Genomic DNA, 19,912 nt, shown 5'->3' with positions numbered 1-19,912 from the left:
TGCTTTTATGTATGAGTTACTGAGTGCCCAGAGTATGGAATATCGTGTGAGTGCGCTGCTTTCCCTATTTTGCCAACATCTGAAGCCTGCAATGGAGATCCACCAGACCTGGAGATGAACTAGCCTGCTGTTAAATCTCAGTTACCAGTTAAATGGTACCCACTATACAGTGTAATTAGCTTCTGACTTTGAGAACATTCAGAGATGTAATTGCTCATTTTACTATAGCCGGTAAGATAGCTCAGTGGGTTGAGCGCTCACTGCTGCAATGTGTGTGTGTGAGCTGGTGGTAAGAGGTACGAATCGGGCTAAGGCAACTCAACCTTTCATCCATCTGAGGTTGATAAGTGAGTACCAATGCAGTTTGGGTGATATTGTATGTATATCTGTTCTATATAAAGCGCTTAAGCTTAAGCGCAATATAATAACACATCATTATCATTTGGCCTTGGATGTATGCTTGCATTCACAGTAATTTGGTAATATGGGCCTGTACACACTGACATTAACGATACATTTGGTGGTACATTCTTGTATGAAATATATATCACATTAGTGATACCGTAACCGTATTTTTCGTAGTATACTTAGGAACAATGCTATGTGATGCCACTTCCTGTTTTGTCAAGGGGTAAAATGTTGTGTTTCATTGCTTCCCATTATGTCACTTCGGGGTGGGGTGAAATTACATCACTTCCTGTGATATCATGAGAGGACAAGGTTGTGTGATGTCACTGCCGCTACCCCTGGCATTTTGGTGAAATGACATCCCTGCGGTGCGGTAATGCAGCAGTAACTCTACTGCCGTTTTACCACCAATTTTAGCTGCACCACCCAACTTATAATGAGGCCTATTATATAGGTGTCAATTTAGTAACACCTCAGTCAGGGGTCCGAACACAAGCAGACTCCCCCAGACATGAAGCGGATCCTAATGGCTGCTAATTCAAGGGAAGATGTGCCCGGAAGCCATGCTTGTTGTCAGAGAAAGCACACAGCATCTCGGGATCATGAGTGTTCTAGGAGGCAGGAGCCATCACATGCATGCATGCTATGCTGCCGTTAGCTGGGTTAGGTAGTGTGCAGAGAGAGAGAATCCCGGCTGCATTTGCTGCAGCGTTAGCGTGTTCACTTGGGAAGTACCCGACTAATGTGTGTGTCTTTGCAAATGGTCTATGTAGAGGGCATAGATGCATTTGTGTCAAGACGGGTGCCTCGCGTGCTAGTGGCACTCAAGGGCATTGGCCCGGAGGTGATATATAAGTTGGTTGTAGAGGTGTAGACTTCTGCTGTTCAGAGGCGTAGCCATGATTGTCTAACTATTGGGGCCTCAAGCTGATGTACTCGGGCCAGTTCAGTGCCATGAACATCTGTAAATGCCCACACAGGGCTGCTGAGTGGGCATTTACAGATTGTAGGTGTTCCTTGCCCACCCAGGCCTTACAATGTCTATGCCTCTGCTGCTGTTGACGTCTGTTTAGCTAGGATCTAATTTGCTCTGTGTGAGAGGCATGTGTGGTCTGCATATATTGTGGTTTGACATGAAGAAGAGAGTTTTAGTGTTGGCAAAGCAATTCATACCAAGGGCACACCATTTATCTATGATGTCTATGATGCTAAGGAACACGTACAGTAGAACACCAATTCATACTGTGCCAAGGAGCTAAATACAGTGAGATCACAGGTAAATTAAGGCAAGCAATTCATTCTCTGATAAGGAGCAAAATACAGTGGGATAACAGGTAAAGTAAGGCCAGCAATTCATACTGTGCTGATCCTTCCCTGGGACACCTGCTGCTGAGGCATCTGAGGCATCACTGATGATGCATAGCCTGATCCTGCCTAGGGACACCTGCTGCTGAGGCATCTGAGGCATCACTGATGATGCATAGCCTGATCCTGCCTAGGGACACCAGCTGCTGAGGCATCTGAGGCATCACTGATGATGCATAGCCTGGTCATGCTTAGGGACACCTGCTGCTGGGGCATCCGAGGCATCACTGATGATGCATAGCCTGATACTGCCTAGGGATACCTGCTGCTGGGGCATCCGAGGCATCACTGATGATGCATAGCCTGATCCTGCCTAGGGACAACCTCTGCTGGGGCATCTGAGGCATCACTGATGATGCATAGCCTGATGATACATAGGGACACCAGCTGCTGAGGCATCTGAGGCATCACTGATGATGCATAGCCTGATCCTGCCTAGGGACACCTGCTGCTGGGGCATCCGAGGCATCACTGATGATGCATAGCCTGATCCTGCCTAGGGACACCAGCTGCTGGGGCATCCGAGGCATCACTGATGATGCATAGCCTGATCCTGCCTAGGGACAACCTCTGCTGGGGCATCTGAGGCATCACTGATGATGCATAGCCTGATGATACATAGGGACACCAGCTGCTGAGGCATCTGAGGCATCACTGATGATGCATAGCCTGATCCTGCCTAGGGACACCTGCTGCTGGGGCATCTGAGGCATCACTGATGATGCATAGCCTGATCCTTCCCTGGGACACCTGCTGCTGAGGCATCTGAGGCATCACTGATGATGCATAGCCTGATCCTGCCTAGGGACACCTGCTGCTGAGGCATCTGAGGCATCACTGATGATGCATAGCCTGATCCTGCCTAGGGACACCAGCTGCTGAGGCATCTGAGGCATCACTGATGATGCATAGCCTGGTCATGCTTAGGGACACCTGCTGCTGGGGCATCCGAGGCATCACTGATGATGCATAGCCTGATCCTGCCTAGGGACAACCTCTGCTGGGGCATCTGAGGCATCACTGATGATGCATAGCCTGATGATACATAGGGACACCAGCTGCTGAGGCATCTGAGGCATCACTGATGATGCATAGCCTGATACTGCCTAGGGATACCTGCTGCTGGGGCATCCGAGGCATCACTGATGATGCATAGCCTGATCCTGCCTAGGGACACCAGCTGCTGAGGCATCTGAGGCATCACTGATGATGCATAGCCTGGTCATGCTTAGGGACACCTGCTGCTGGATCATCTGAGGCATCACTGATGATGCATAGCCTGATCCTGCCTAGGGACAACCTCTGCTGGGGCATCTGAGGCATCACTGATGATGCATAGCCTGATGATACATAGGGACACCAGCTGCTGAGGCATCTGAGGCATCACTGATGATGCATAGCCTGATCCTGCCTAGGGACAACCTCTGCTGGGGCATCGAAGGCTTCACAAACAAAGCATAGCCTGATCCTGCCTAGGGACAACCTCTGCTGGGGCATCTGAGGCATCACTGATGATGCATAGCCTGATGATACATAGGGACACCAGCTGCTGAGGCATCTGAGGCATCACTGATAATGCATAGCATGATCCTGCCTAGGGACAACCTCTGCTGGGGCATCTGAGGCATCACTGATGATGCATAGCCTGATCCTGCCTAGGGACACCTGCTGCTGGGGCATCCGAGGCATCACTGATGATGCATAGCCTGATCCTGCCTAGGGACACCTGCTGCTGAGGCATCTGAGGCATCACTGATGATGCATAGCCTGATGATACATAGGGACACCAGCTGCTGAGGCATCTGAGGCATCACTGATAATGCATAGCCTGATCCTGCCTAGGGACAACCTCTGCTGGGGCATCTGAGACATCACTGATGATGCATAGCCTGATGATACATAGGGACACCAGCTGCTGAGGCATCTGAGGCATCGCTGATGATGCATAGCCTGATCCTGCCTAGGGACATCTGCTGCTGGGGCATCTGAGGCATCACTGATGATGCATAGCCTGATCCTGCCTAGGGACACCTGCTGCTGTGGCATCCAAGGCATCACTGATGATGCATAGCCTGATCATGCTTAGGGACACCTGCTGCTGTGGCATCTGAGGCATCACTGATGATGCATAGCCTGATGATACATAGGGACACCAGCTGCTGAGGCATCTGAGGCATCACTGATGATGCATAGCCTGATCCTGCCTAGGGACACCTGCTGCTGGATCATCTGAGGCATCACTGATGATGCATAGCCTGATCCTGCCTAGGGACACCTGCTGCTGGGGCATCCGAGGCATCACTGACGATGCATAGCCTGATCCTGCCTAGGGACAGCTGCTGCTGGGGCATCTGAGACATCACTGATGATGCATAGCCTGATCCTGCCTAGGGACACCTGCTGCTGGGGCATCCGAGGCATCGCTGATGATGCATAGCCTGATCCTGCCTAGGGACACCTGCTGCTGGGGCATCCGAGGCATCGCTGATGATGCATAGCCTGATCCTGCCTAGGGACACCTGCTGCTGGGGCATCCGAGGCATCGCTGATGATGCATAGCCTGATCCTGCCTAGGGACACCTGCTGATGGGGCATCCGAGACATCACTGATGATGCATAGCCTGATCCTGCCTAGGGACACCTGCTGCTGGATCATCTGAGGCATCACTGATGATGCATAGCCTGATCCTGCCTAGGGACACCTGCTGATGGGGCATCCGAGACATCACTGATGATGCATAGCCTGATCCTGCCTAGGGACACCTGCTGCTGGATCATCTGAGGCATCACTGATGATGCATAGCCTGATCCTGCCTAGGGACAACCTCTGCTGGGGCATCTGAGGCATCACTGATGATGCATAGCCTGATGATACATAGGGACACCAGCTGCTGAGGCATCTGAGGCATTACGGATGATGCATAGCCTGATCCTGCCTAGGGACAGCTTCTGCTGGATCATATGAGGCATCACTGATGATGCATAGCCTGATCCTGCCTAGGGACACCTGCTGCTGGGGCATCCAAGGCATCACTGATGATGCATAGCCTGATCCTGCCTAGGGACACCTGCTGCTGGGGCATCCGAGGCATCACTGACGATGCATAGCCTGATCCTGCCTAGGGACAGCTGCTGCTGGGGCATCTGAGACATCACTGATGATGCATAGCCTGATCCTGCCTAGGGACACCTGCTGCTGGGGCATCCGAGGCATCGCTGATGATGCATAGCCTGATCCTGCCTAGGGACACCTGCTGCTGGGGCATCCGAGGCATCGCTGATGATGCATAGCCTGATCCTGCCTAGGGACACCTGCTGCTGGGGCATCCGAGGCATCGCTGATGATGCATAGCCTGATCCTGCCTAGGGACACCTGCTGATGGGGCATCCGAGACATCACTGATGATGCATAGCCTGATCCTGCCTAGGGACACCTGCTGCTGGATCATCCGAGGCATCACTGATGATGCATAGCCTGATCCTGCCTAGGGACACCTGCTGCTGGGGCATCTGAGGCATCACTGATAATGCATAGCATGATCCTGCCTAGGGACAACCTCTGCTGGGGCATCTGAGGCATCACTGATGATGCATAGCCTGATGATACATAGGGACACCAGCTGCTGAGGCATCTGAGGCATTACGGATGATGCATAGCCTGATCCTGCCTAGGGACAGCTTCTGCTGGATCATATGAGGCATCACTGATGATGCATAGCCTGATCCTGCCTAGGGACACCTGCTGCTGGGGCATCCAAGGCATCACTGATGATGCATAGCCTGATCCTGCCTAGGGACACCTGCTGCTGGGGCATCCGAGGCATCACTGATGATACATAGCCTGATCCTGCCTAGGGACACCAGCTGCTGAGGCATCTGAGGCATCACTGATGATGCATAGCCTGATCCTGCCTAGGGACAACTGCTGCTGGATTATCTGAGGCATCACTGATGATGCATAGCCTGATCCTGCCTAGGGACACCTGCTGCTGGGGCATCCGAGACATCACTGATGATGCATAGCCTGATCCTGCCTAGGGACAGCTGCTGCTGGGGCATCCGAGGCATCACTGATGATGCATAGCCTGATCCTGCCTAGGGACACCAGCTGCTGAGGCATCTGAGGCATCACTGATGATGCATAGCCTGATCCTGCCTAGGGACACATGCTGTGGGGGTATCAAAGGCTTCACAAACAAAGCATAGCCTGATCCTGCCTAGGGACACCTGCTGCTGGGGCATCCGAGACATCACTGATGATGCATAGCCTGATCCTGCCTAGGGACACCTGCTGCTGGATCATCTGAGGCATCACTGATGATGCATAGCCTGATCCTGCCTAGGGACACCAGCTGCTGGATCATCTGAGGCATCACTGATGATGCATAGCCTGATCCTGCCTAGGGACACCTGCTGCTGGGGCATCCGAGGCATCACTGATGATGCATAGCCTGATCCTGCCTAGGGATACCTGCTGCTGGGGCTTCTGAGGCATCACTGATGAAACATAGTCTGAACCTGCCTAGGCCAGCTTCTGCTGGGGCATCTGAGGCAGCACTGATGATGCATAGCCTGATCCTGCCTAGGGACACCTGCTGCTGGGGCATCTGAGGCATCACTGATGATGCATAGCCTGATGATACATAGGGACACCAGCTGCTGAGGCATCGGAGGCATCACTGATGATGCATAGCCTGATCCTGCCTAGGGACACCAGCTGCTGGATTATCTGAGGCATCACTGATGATTCATAGCCTGATCCTGCCTAGGGACACCTTCTGCTGGGGCATCTGAGGTATCACTGATGATGCATAGCCTGATCCTGCCTAGGGACACCTGCTGCTGGGGCATCTGAGGAATCACTGATGATGCATAGCCTGATCCTGCCTAGGGACACCAGCTGCTGAGGCATCTGAGGCATCACTGATGATGCATAGCCTGATCCTGCCTAGGGACACATGCTGTGGGGGTATCAAAGGCTTCACAAACAAAGCATAGCCTGATCCTGCCTAGGGACACCTGCTGCTGGGGCATCCGAGACATCACTGATGATGCATAGCCTGATCCTGCCTAGGGACAGCTGCTGCTGGATCATCTGAGGCATCACTGATGATGCATAGCCTGATCCTGCCTAGGGACACCTGCTGCTGGATCATCTGAGGCATCACTGATGATGCATAGCCTGATCCTGCCTAGGGACACCTGCTGCTGGGGCATCTGAGGCATCACTGATGATGCATAGCCTGATCCTGCCTAGGGACACCTGCTGCTGGATCATCTGAGGCATCACTGATGATGCATAGCCTGATCCTGCCTAGGGACACCTGCTGCTGGGGCATCTGAGGCATCACTGATGATGCATAGCCTGATCCTGCCTAGGGACAGCTGCTGCTGGGGCATCTGAGGCATCACTGATGATGCATAGCCTGATCCTGCTTATGGACAGCTGCTGCTGGGGCATCTGAGGCATCACTGATGATGCATAGCCTGATCCTGCCTAGGGACACCTGCTGCTGGGGCATCTGAGGCATCACTGATGATGCATAGCCTGATCCTGCCTAGGGACACCTGCTGCTGGATCATCTGAGGCATCACTGATGATGCATAGCCTGATCCTGCCTAGGGACACCTGCTGCTGGGGCATCTGAGGCATCACTGATGATGCATAGCCTGATCCTGCCTAGGGACACCAGCTGCTGAGGCATCTGAGGCATCACTGATGATGCATAGCCTGATCCTGCCTAGGGACACCAGCTGCTGAGGCATCTGAGGCATCACTGATAATGCATAGCCTGATGATACATAGGGACACCTGCTGATGGGGCATCCGAGGCATCACTGATGATGCATAGCCTGATGATACATAGGGACACCTGCTGCTGGGGCATCTGAGGCATCACTGATGATGCATAGCCTGATCCTGCCTAGGGACACCTGCTGCTGGATCATCTGAGGCATCACTGATGATGCATAGCCTGATCCTGCCTAGGGACACCTGCTGCTGGGGCATCTGAGGCATCACTGATAATGCATAGCATGATCCTGCCTAGGGACACCTGCTGCTGGATCATCTGAGGCATCACTGATGATGCATAGCCTGATCCTGCCTAGGGACACCTGCTGCTGGGGCATCCGAGGCATCACTGATGATGCATAGCCTGATCCTGCCTAGGGACACCTGCTGCTGGGGCATCTGAGGCATCACTGATGATGCATAGCCTGATCCTGCCTAGGGACAGCTGCTGCTGGGGCATCCGAGGCATCACTGATGATGCATAGCCTGATCCTGCCTAGGGACACCTGCTGCTGGGGCATCCGAGGCATCACTGATGATGCATAGCCTGATCCTGCCTAGGGACAGCTGCTGCTGGGGCATCCGAGGCATCACTGATGATGCATAGCCTGATCCTGCCTAGGGACAGCTGCTGCTGGGGCATCCGAGGCATCACTGATGATGCATAGCCTGATCCTGCCTAGGGACACCTGCTGCTGGGGCATCCGAGGCATCACTGATGATGCATAGCCTGATCCTGCCTAGGGACAGCTGCTGCTGGGGCATCCGAGGCATCACTGATGATGCATAGCCTGATCCTGCCTAGGGACCCCTGCTGCTGGGGCATCTGAGGCATCACTGATGATGCATAGACTGATCCTGCCTAGGGACACCTGCTGCTGGGGCATCCGAGGCATCACTGATGATGCATAGCCTGATCCTGCCTAGGGATACCTGCTGCTGGGGCTTCTGAGGCATCACTGATGAAACATAGTCTGAACCTGCCTAGGCCAGCTTCTGCTGGGGCATCTGAGGCAGCACTGATGATGCATAGCCTGATCCTGCCTAGGGACACCTGCTGCTGGGGCATCTGAGGCATCACTGATGATGCATAGCCTGATCCTGCCTAGGGACACCAGCTGCTGAGGCATCTGAGGCATCACTGATGATGCATAGCCTGATCCTGCCTAGGGACACATGCTGTGGGGGGATCAAAGGCTTCACAAACAAAGCATAGCCTGATCCTGCCTAGGGACACCTGCTGCTGGGGCATCCGAGACATCACTGATGATGCATAGCCTGATCCTGCCTAGGGACACCTGCTGCTGGATCATCTGAGGCATCACTGATGATGCATAGCCTGATCCTGCCTAGGGACACCTGCTGCTGGATCATCTGAGGCATCACTGATGATGCATAGCCTGATCCTGCCTAGGGACACCTGCTGCTGGATCATCTGAGGCATCACTGATGATGCATAGCCTGATCCTGCCTAGGGACACCTGCTGCTGGATCATCTGAGGCATCACTGATGATGCATAGCCTGATCCTGCTTATGGACAGCTGCTGCTGGGGCATCCGAGGCATCACTGATGATGCATAGCCTGATCCTGCCTAGGGACAGCTGCTGCTGGGGCATCCGAGGCATCACTGATGATGCATAGCCTGATCCTGCCTAGGGACACCTGCTGCTGGGGCATCCGAGGCATCACTGATGATGCATAGCCTTATCCTGCCTAGGGACACCAGCTGCTGAGGCATCTGAGGCATCACTGATGATGCATAGCCTGATCCTGCCTAGGGACACCTGCTGATGGGGCATCTGAGACATCACTGATGATGCATAGCCTGATCCTGCCTAGGGACAACCTCTGCTGGGGCATCTGAGACATCACTGATGATTCATAGCCTGATCCTGCCTAGGGACACCTGCTGTGGGGCATCTGAGGCATCACTGATGATGCATAGCCTGATCCTGCCTAGGGACACCTGCTGCTGGGGCATCTGAGGCATCACTGATGATGCATAGCCTGATCCTGCCATGGGACACCTGCTGCTGGGGCATCTGAGGAATCGCTGATGATGCATAGCCTGATCCTGCCTAGGGACACCTGCTGCTGGGGCATCCGAGGCATCACTGATGAAACATAGTCTGATCCTGCCTAGGCACAGCTTCTGTTGGGGCATCCGAGGCATCACTGATGATGCATAGCCTGATCCTGCCTAGGGACAACCTCTGCTGGGGCATCTGAGGCATCACTGATGATGCATAGCCTGATGATACATAGGGACACCAGCTGCTGAGGCATCGGAGGCATCACTGATGATGCATAGCCTGATCCTGCCTAGGGACACCAGCTGCTGGATTATCTGAGGCATCACTGATGATTCATAGCCTGATCCTGCCTAGGGACACCTTCTGCTGGGGCATCTGAGGTATCACTGATGATGCATAGCCTGATCCTGCCTAGGGACACCTGCTTCTGGGGCATCTGAGGAATCACTGATGATGCATAGCCTGATCCTGCCTAGGTACAGCTTCTGCTGGGGCATCTGAGGAATCACTGATGATGCATAGCCTGATCCTGCCTAGGGACACCTTCTGCTGGGGCATCTGAGGTATCACTGATGATGCATAGCCTGGTCCTGCCTAGTGACACCTGCTGCTGGGGCATCTGAGTCATCACTGATGATGCATAGTCTGATCCTGCCTACGGACACCTGCTGTGGGGGTATCAAAGGCTTCACAAACAAAGCATAGCCAGATCCTTCCTAGGGACACTTGCTGCTTAATCATCTGAGGCATCACTGATGATGCATAGCCTGATCCTGCCTAGGGACACCTGCTGCTGGGGCATCTGAGGAATCACTGATGAAGCATAGTCTGATCCTGCTTAGGGACAGCTTCTGCTGGGGCATCTGAGGCATCGCTGATGATGCATAGCCTGATCCTGCCTAGGGACACCTGCTGCTGGGGCATCTGAGGCATCGCTGATGATGCATAGTCTGATCCTGCCTAGGGACACCTGCTGCTGGGGCATCTGAGGAATCGCTGATGATGCATAGCCTGATCCTGCCTAGGTACAGCTTCTGCTGGGGCATCTGAGGCATCACTGATGATGCATAGCCTGATCCTGCCTAGGGACACCTGCTGCTGGGGCATCTGAGGCATCACTGATGATGCATAGTCTGATCCTGCCTAGGGACACCTGCTGCTGGGGCATCCAAGGCATCACCGATGATGCATAGCCTGGTCCTGCCTAGGGACACCTGCTGCTGGGGCATCTGAGGCATCACCGATGATGCATAGCCTGGTCCTGCCTACGGACAGCTGCTGCTGGGGCATCCGAGACATCACTGATGATGCATAGCCTGATCCTGCCTAGGGACACCTGCTGCTGGGGCATCCGAGACATCACTGATGATGCATAGCCTGATCCTGCCTAGGGACAACCTCTGCTGGGGCATCCGAGGCATCACCGATGATGCATAGCCTGATCCTGCCTAGGGACACCTGCTGCTGGGGCATCTGAGGCATCACTGATGATGAATAGCCTGATCCTGCCTAGGGACACCAGCTGCTGAGGCATCTGAGGCATCACTGATGATGCATAGCCTGATCCTGCCTAGGGACACCAGCTGCTGAGGCATCTGAGGCATCACTGATAATGCATAGCCTGATGATACATAGGGACACCAGCTGCTGAGGCATCTGAGGCATCACTGATGATGCATAGCCTGATCCTGCCTAGGGACACCTGCTGCTGAGGCATCGGAGGAATCGCTGATGATGCATAGCCTGATCCTGCCTAGGGACACCTGCTGCTGGATCATCTGAGGCATCAGTGATAACGCATGGCCTGATCCTGCCTAGGGATACCTGCTGCTGGGGTGTCCGAGGCATCACTGATGAAATATAGTCTGATCCTGCCTAGGCACAGCTTCTGCTGGGGCATCCGAGGCATCACTGATGATGCATAGCCTGATCCTGCCTAGGGATACCTGCTGCTGGGGCTTCTGAGGCATCACTGATGATGCATAGCCTGATCCTGCCTAGGGACACCAGCTGCTGGATCATCAGAGGCATCACTGATGATGAATAGCCTGATCCTACCTAGGGACACCTGCTGCTGGGGCATCAGAGACATCGCTGATGATGCATAGCCTGATCCTGCCTAGGGACACCTGCTGCTGGATCATCTGAGGCATCACTGATGATGCATAGCCTGATCCTGCCTAGGGACAACCTCTGCTGGGGCATCTGAGGCATCACTGATAATGCATAGCCTGATCCTGCCTAGGGACACCTGCTGCTGGGGCATCCGAGGCATCGCTGATGATGAATAGCCTGATCCTGCCTAGGGACAGCTGCTGCTGGGGCATCTGAGGGATCACTGATGATGCATAGCCTGATCCTGCCTAGGGACACCAGCTGCTGAGGCATATGAGGCATCACTGATGATGCATAGCCTGATCCTGCCTAGGGACACCTGCTGCTGGGGCTTCTGAGGCATCACTGATGATGCATAGCCTGATCCTGCCTAGGGATACCTGCTGCTGGGGCTTCTGAGGCATCACTGATGATGCATAGCCTGATCCTGCCTAGGGACACCAGCTGCTGGATCATCAGAGGCATCACTGATGATGAATAGCCTGATCCTACCTAGGGACACCTGCTGATGGGGCATCAGAGACATCGCTGATGATGCATAGCCTGATCCTGCCTAGGGACACCTGCTGCTGGATCATCTGAGGCATCACTGATGATGCATAGCCTGATCCTGCCTAGGGACAACCTCTGCTGGGGCATCCGAGGCATCGCTGATGATGCATAGCCTGATCCTGCCTAGGGACACCTGCTGCTGGGGCATCCGAGGCATCGCTGATGATGAATAGCCTGATCCTGCCTAGGGACACCAGCTGCTGAGGCATCTGAGGCATCACTGATGATGCATAGCCTGATCCTGCCTAGGGACAGCTGCTGCTGGGGCATCTGAGGCATCACTGATGATGCATAGCCTGATCCTGCCTAGGGACACCTGCTGATGGGGCATCCGAGACATCACTGATGATGCATAGCCTGATCCTGCCTAGGGACAGCTGCTGCTGGGGCATCTGAGGCATCACTGATGATGCATAGCCTGATGATACATAGGGACACCAGCTGCTGAGGCATATGAGGCATCACTGATGATGCATAGCCTGATCCTGCCATGGGACACCTGCTGCTGGATTATCTGAGGCATCACTGATGATGCATAGCCTGATCCTGCCTAGGGACACCTGCTGCTGGGGCATCCGAGACATCACTGATGATGCATAGCCTGATCCTGCCTAGGGACACCTGCTGCTGGGGCATCTGAGGCATCGCTGATGATGCATAGCCTGATCCTGCCTAGGGACACCTGCTGCTGGATCATCTGAGGCATCACTGATGATGCATAGCCTGATCCTGCCTAGGGACACCTGCTGCTGGGGCATCTGACGGGTCACTGACAAAACCATGCCTGGTGTTTTCAATTTTACACAAACAGTAGAGGTGGAGTTATTGCTTCTGGAAGAATTCAAGCAATGATGGGCTAGTCCCCTGTCCTAGTACTTGGTCACTCTGAAAGATGCCACAATGTGTATTTTTAACATTAAAATGTGTCTTTGTCTGTAGAAATGTCCTTTATAAGCAGGTAGGCATCGTCTATTTAAGAGTCTTTCGTCGGCTTTGCCGGTGTGTCTATCAGATTTCGGGGCGAGCGTCCTAGTTTATTGATCTCTGGTGAAAAACAGCATGTTTTCTTCCTACGGGATTTCCTTGTGCCTTTTGAAATGTCCTAACTGCTTGAAGTAACTCCATGTTTCGTGTAACCCTACCAAGTTCCAAATGATTCCAAACACACGGATACTATATTCTTAGAAACCTCCGAGGCCAGTGTTTTTTGCACGGTGATATGTGTATCCTTGCCTTACCTCAGTGCTGAGATGTAGGTTTATCAGCATCAGTAACCGGAAGCGACCAGAATTGACACTAGCTGCAATGTGACAGGTGCTGTCCAAGCATTTCTTTATGTCTGGCAGTTGAAGGGTTAAGAGGAATCTTGCTTCTAGGAATCTCCCTATTGCTGACACTGAACTTATTCGAAATGCATGTCAGCAGGCAGCACATCAGCAAGCACCCACCATTAGTAGCGCCATTCCCCATGCCTAGCCGCCAATCCCTCGTGCCATCTCTCTGCTTCTGATCACCTCTGGAAGTCATAGGGCGAGCAGGCCAGCCTAGTCCACTATCCCACTCACCCACATGTCTATGCCGTTGTGTGCTGACATTGGTCAGGACACTAGATATGGGCGGGTCTTGCGTGTGATACTCTGCCTCCGCCCACACCTCCGTGTGATTGGCCAATAATAAGCCAATCGCAAGGAATTGTCGGCTGAGTTGCTGGGACTTCCGTAAATCCCAGAGACGCTCTTCCTCTGAGTCCCAGAGAAGAGCTTAAAACCCGGAGTCTGTGGGCTAATTCCGGAGATTTGGCAGGTCTCAGGGAGAGCCTACACATTGAGACGTGTAAAGGTACATGCATGCGCAAAATGTGCACTGTATGGAGAAGATCTACATAGTCCATGACCATGTGCTTCCAAAACCCCAATTTCTTTCAGTGTCAACTGTCCGTGCCACTCTGCCAGATCAGGTAGGGGGTTCAGCAGACATAGAGTACATTTATCACAGTGTGGATTGGGGTGATCGCTAAGCACTCGCCATGTGCTTCCAGATTTAGGGGCAACATAGGTCAAAGATAGCCAAGTACCCCACTGGTAGTCCCGTTGGGTTACCCTGGAGATCACCTATGTGGTGATTGGCCGAGGAAGGGATCAGAAGTGAGTGCCAGAGGTTAGTGCTATGACTTGAATTCTCTACTCACCACGAGGTCCTGGCGGGTAGTGAAGGTCTCAATGTAGGCCCTGTAGTGGGAATCGTCCATCTGGTTCAGAATGGCGGACATGCAGGCTACGTAATGACTCTGTGACAAGACAACGAGAGGAAAAGGTCAGGTTCATTTAGAAGGTTCAGTCTGATGGTCCAAATTCCATCCGCATACACACATTTTGTAATTTCACTAAGGTCCAGGAAACCCACGTCATAGATAGTCTAAACAAAATGGCGTCAGTGCTAAAAAGCACCATGCAGCTGATTACCATAACATCAACAGTGAGCAAGTATGCTGATCTTGCTTTCCAAGAATTGAGCGTATAATAGAACAGGGCAGATCAATTTGCATTTCAGCGCGCATGTCAAACATCACTGTCTAACAATGGCCACACAACATCGTTTTCACAATACAAAACATTGCCATGCATGAAAGTGCTTACACTGAGAAAAATTAAAGACTAGGTTGCTGGAACTGCTGATCTTTCAATAGTGGGATACGTGTGGTGGCTCTAAGATTTCACTGTAGCGTATTATCTCTGGAGATGTCTTTTCTTAAAGACATCAATATTAAATCCCCTAGATTTGGGGGTAGATTCTGGCTAAGGTAACTAGCCATTGAGCCATGACTCTCTTTAGAGCTCTGGTTCTCTCTAGGCTGGACTACTGCAACAGCCTCTTTCTAAATCTGCCTGCCTCTACTCTCCGCCCTCTGCAACTCATCCAAAACAGGACTGGGAGACTTGTCCTTAGCCTCAAGCCCAAGGATCGTATCTGTCAGAACTGAAATCTCTGCACTGGCTCCCAGTGGCTGCAAGGATTAGGTTCAAAACCCTCTGCATTGTCCACAAGGCCTTCTGTGGTCTGGGGCCTCAAAACCTTCAACTCTCTCTTCCTAGATATCTTCCTTCTCGAAGTCTTTGCTCATCTGCCTCCAAGTCCCTCAGGGTCAGTCGCTTCTCCAAGAAAGAAGTTGGTGGTAGATCTATTTCTTTGGCTGGGGCCGCCCTCTGGAACAGCCTCCCTGCCTCTCTGAATCTTCACGAGAACCATCTCCAGTTCCGGAAGCACCTCAAGACCTTCCTCTTTGCTTCTGTTTTCTCCCCTCCTCTCCCCTGCTGAACTCCTGGCTGAAACTAAATCTGAACTGGTCTCCTGACTACCCTCTGTTCTAGGGCTCAGGTCCCCTGCACTGCCCCCCCAGCAACGTTTGCACTTGGGGCAGTTTGTATATCCCTACAGGCCCCTACCAGCACCTGACACCTGATGTCTGCACTTGCCACCAGCTGTCTGCACTTCTTATTTATTGTTTTTATTTATTTACTGTTAATCCTATGTACTGCACTGCGCCTCCCCTCTTCCTCTCACACTTTTCCCCTCCCCTCCCCTGCACTTGTGTGATCCCAATGACACCTGGCCTAGTATGATCGTTGTCTCTGTCTTCCTTCTGTTCCCCCTCCCTTGCATCGTCGCGCCTTGAAACACTTTTGTATAGGTGCATTATAAATGCCATATCATTATACGTTTTGAATTAATATAGCTTTTATTACACACTTAATACCAGAGGTCAGTCTTTAAGTCCCAGACTAGGGATTCAAACCTGTGTTGCTCTGCATTATCTTGATTCCAAGACAAACGCATAGCCTCTGTGCTATCCGACCAACTAAATTAAATGTTTGTTATGTTAAAATTATATATGTTGTATAATTATATGTTATGTTGTGCTATGCTGTGTTATGGTATGTTATGTTAAAAGATTTTGGGCCTCATTATGAGTTGGGTGACATCCTGGTGTTAAATCCGCAGGAATACCGCCAAATTGAATTACTGTTACCACCACTTGGTCCGGCGGAATTACTACCAGATTACAAGTGGTGGTGGCGGTGTAATTCCCCATAAATTCTGAGTCCAATGGACTCAATGGGGCTTTTTTAGAAGAATTACAACAGCGGAAATTCCACCATGTTAATTCTGGCGATATTGATGGTTTTTTGGCTATGAGGGGCAGAATTTAACTCCAGGATTTTCTTGGGGTTAAAGCATCCTCTGCAGACCCAATCTTATAATTTGGCATAGTTGCAAAATTGACGGTAATGGGGTTACCGCCAATTTTAACCCTTATCGCCATACTTGTTATGCGACCCTTTAAGCTGACATATTTTCTAGTGATGAATCTGGGATTGCCCAGTCAACTGTGTCTGGTGATTGGGCACAGAATGGACTGTACAGCTATCCTGCCGCGCAAAATGCCCTTTTCTGAATTTCCGCTAAAATGCTACACAACAACGTCCCTTCATGGATACACTCATGTCACGTTCTGTAAAATGTAGCTACCCCCAACCAAAGATTTGTTGAAAGCTCTTCAGTTTTACTCCTCATATTTTCTCAGTAGCCCTGTCTTCTGTGCTGCACCTTTAATGCTGGGGGACACCAATGCATGAAACCCTCTTGAAGTGCTGGGACAGAATCTGTTCCTACCTATTCTGGCATTAATAGATACAGAACACAGGTAGGAACAATTTAGGATTCATTAAGCATCCCAAACTGGTAAACATCAGCTCCTGCCTCAATTTAGGGCTTTGCAACCTTTGACTCTCCAGATGATTTGGACTACACATCCCTGTCTGCCGTAGCAGCGACAATAATGGCGAGGGAGCATGGGTGTTGTACTCCAAACACCTCCAGGGGCAGATGTTGCAGACGCTTACACCAGGGTAAACCCTTGACCCTTCTCCGTGCTTGAATTGGTTCCATTTATAAATCTCCTCCGACTAGGGGTCTATACTTAGACCACTGGGAGACATTAAAACCTGTATGGATGCTCTAATATTCATTAATCTGACACTGATTTCACTGTAGCTTTTGTGTTATCTGGGATGTGTGCCTCCTTTGCAGATGTTTTGTACCCCAGAGTACACCTATTACTTCTTGCTTCCTCCATCTCCTTCATCCACGACCTCTATTAGGATCCTGGCGCCATGAAGCAGCAATTGTCGCAGTGAGTGCTTTATAAATCACCAATAATAAGAACAGTATGACAATGAAACATCAAAACATCCATACCAATCAATACATCTATGAAACATTAATTTATTTCAGGAAAGGCCCATACAATCTCAGCTGAATATTGTATAATGACAAAATCAATCACAAATTAATTTCAATAAAATATAAACATTGTGCAAAGAACATTACGATTTCTAAGAAGAACAAATAATGTAAGAAATATAACGTGAGCAGGGGGGCATTACTGGTCAGGTAATGCCCCGCGGCATAAGTTACAAGCCCGAGGGAAGCAAGGCTTTAACGTGTGCCCTGTGGCTTTACCTAACCGGTAATGCTCCCCTGCAAGGGTTATATTGCTTTTAGTACCCTGGCACGGCACACAGGGGTACTGATATTGTATTTTCTCAAGTTGATAAATGGCGTGTTAAACGTTCTGAACTCGAGAAAAACTACAAAAAAGATGTCTGCCATGTATCTGGGAGAACAGAACTACATCTATTATCTTCTCCTTTTCCATGACGACTGTTCGCGAGATGGAAACGCACCAGGAACACTACTGTGCCCGGTGCCGGAGAGAGGGAAAAGGCAGTGCAAAGCAAGTGGGAAGGGGGGTTTGGATATGTGGAAAAGGGGGGCTAGGACAAGAGGAAAGAGACACAGGGGCGACTGCCCTTACCTGATTACCCGGCAGAGGAAGATGGAGGCATCCCGCTCTGAGGAGGCTCGGAGCGTCGTCTTTACTGTGTGGTAAAGACCCTGTTCTATGCCACCTCATTGGCTGGGAGGCTGCCACACCTCGTTACCGGGTACTAATAAACTATAAGATCCAGAATAGAACCACAAGATCAAATACAAATATTATTTAGGTACCCATCAGCTTACTCTATGCAGGGGATGTCAATAATAATTGACCAAATATTCTACACAATCAAGTATGCACCCTGATATTACAATGGGACAAGGTCCGAAATGCAATACTTGACCGATTCCAAATAATGGATTTTGAATAGTAAGGGCCGGCAAGCCTAAAACGGATCCATCTCTGTTATATCAAAGCTTCTAGTAATTCATCTCTCAGAAAATTCACCAGAGCAAAGGTTCCTGCGGTGCATGACGACGCCCACTGTCTCTGCAACCAAGTTACCCTAATGCAGAGTGATGGGCGTGATATCTGGATTACCATGGAATATCATGACACAAATGAACCTTTTCTGTTATGGAAAACCCTGCCCCTATGCAAACCCTGGCCCCCAACGCTGAAGCACAGCGTTGGGGGCCAGGATTGGGCAAAGCATTGGGGGCCAGGATTTGGATTATAAGTGCCAGGCTATTATACAAGTCTATGCATTGGCACTTAAGGGGAAAGCGTAGGATGCACCTGGAGAAGGCCTCCAGTGGATCGAGTGACTTCCCAAATCCTCTGCATTAGAAGAACTGCTTGAGTTGTGTTCCTCATTCTCGACTCATTGAAAATGTGAACTCGTAATGGCTGAAAAGTTGGCGAGGAGCTGTGGGAACAGAGGGGAGTACATATTCCTAATGGAAACTGCTGCTGCATGTCTCTGCGCCAGCGCAAACGATGCAAAGTCCTGCCCAGTGGCGGCTCCTTCTTCTGGTGGTGTTAGGGCACTGCCCCCTCGCAATGCACACGCAATGTATATCTTCCTGGCACTGTGTTACAGCTTTGGACTTTGCATCGCATTCTGCTGCATGCCTCAGAGCTGTGGTATGTCTCCATGGTGCATTTCTTTTACCTTTCCAATGCAGTTCACTTTGTACACCTAATAATCAGAGCCTGTGTGGTGTAGGAAGTTTGGCCCTACTGATTCTCATTAGACCCCCCTACATGCCGGGTTTCACCCCTGTAACTCCACAGAACCTGCTCTCATGAATGTATCCAACTTCATGGCCTCTGTCCTAATTCTCCTTGGCCTGTCTGGTGCCTTTGACACTGTCAATCGCTCTGATCTCCTTAATACTCTCTTTCTTCATGGGATTCACAAACAAGCCCTTGCCTGGATTGAGTCCTACCTTGCACCTCACCAATTCTCTGTCTCCCAGAGCAACAACACCTTTCAACTCACTCCTTTTTTATCCTCCAGTTCCTTCACCTTTCAACCTGGATCAGCTGTTTTCAACTCTCTTCATCCTGCCTTGCAGTGCTGCAGGCACTCGCATCTCTGATCAGCTGTGTGCCTGCTAGTACAGTGGCCCACGCGCTTCCAGCGTGCATTTATTCAACCCTGCTCAGCTGCCTGTGGGAAGCCTCTCCAGACCGCACCCTTGCAGCGTGAACTTCCACAATTTCTGATCAGCTGCTCCTGGAAAGCCTTCCTGGTCCTTGCACTCGCAGCCTATACTTTTACATTTTCTGATCAGCTGCTCCTGGAAATCCTTCCGGTCCACGCGCTTGCAGCGTGTACTTTTCCATTTTCTGATCAGCT

At 51.3% G+C, this 19,912-nt stretch overlaps 1 protein-coding gene across 1 annotated transcript in view; it reads right to left on the bottom strand.

Moving 5' to 3' along the window:
* Window positions 1–19,912, bottom strand: part of LOC138516908 (dedicator of cytokinesis protein 2-like) — a 2,920,848-nt gene that overhangs the window by 921,708 nt on the left and 1,979,228 nt on the right. The window contains exon 29 of the mRNA XM_069632364.1: window positions 14,458–14,556. Within this exon, the coding sequence (XP_069488465.1) occupies window positions 14,458–14,556 (99 nt within the window). The remainder of the gene's footprint in view (window positions 1–14,457; window positions 14,557–19,912) is intronic.

The sequence above is a fragment of the Ambystoma mexicanum genome, chromosome 6q, assembly GCF_040938575.1.
Source record: "Ambystoma mexicanum isolate Mex_15411 chromosome 6q, UKY_AmexF1_1, whole genome shotgun sequence".
Lineage (NCBI taxonomy): Eukaryota > Metazoa > Chordata > Amphibia > Caudata > Ambystomatidae > Ambystoma > Ambystoma mexicanum.
The sequence above is the reverse complement of the archived record's forward strand: the minus strand, read 5'-3'. Positions and strand labels throughout refer to the sequence as shown.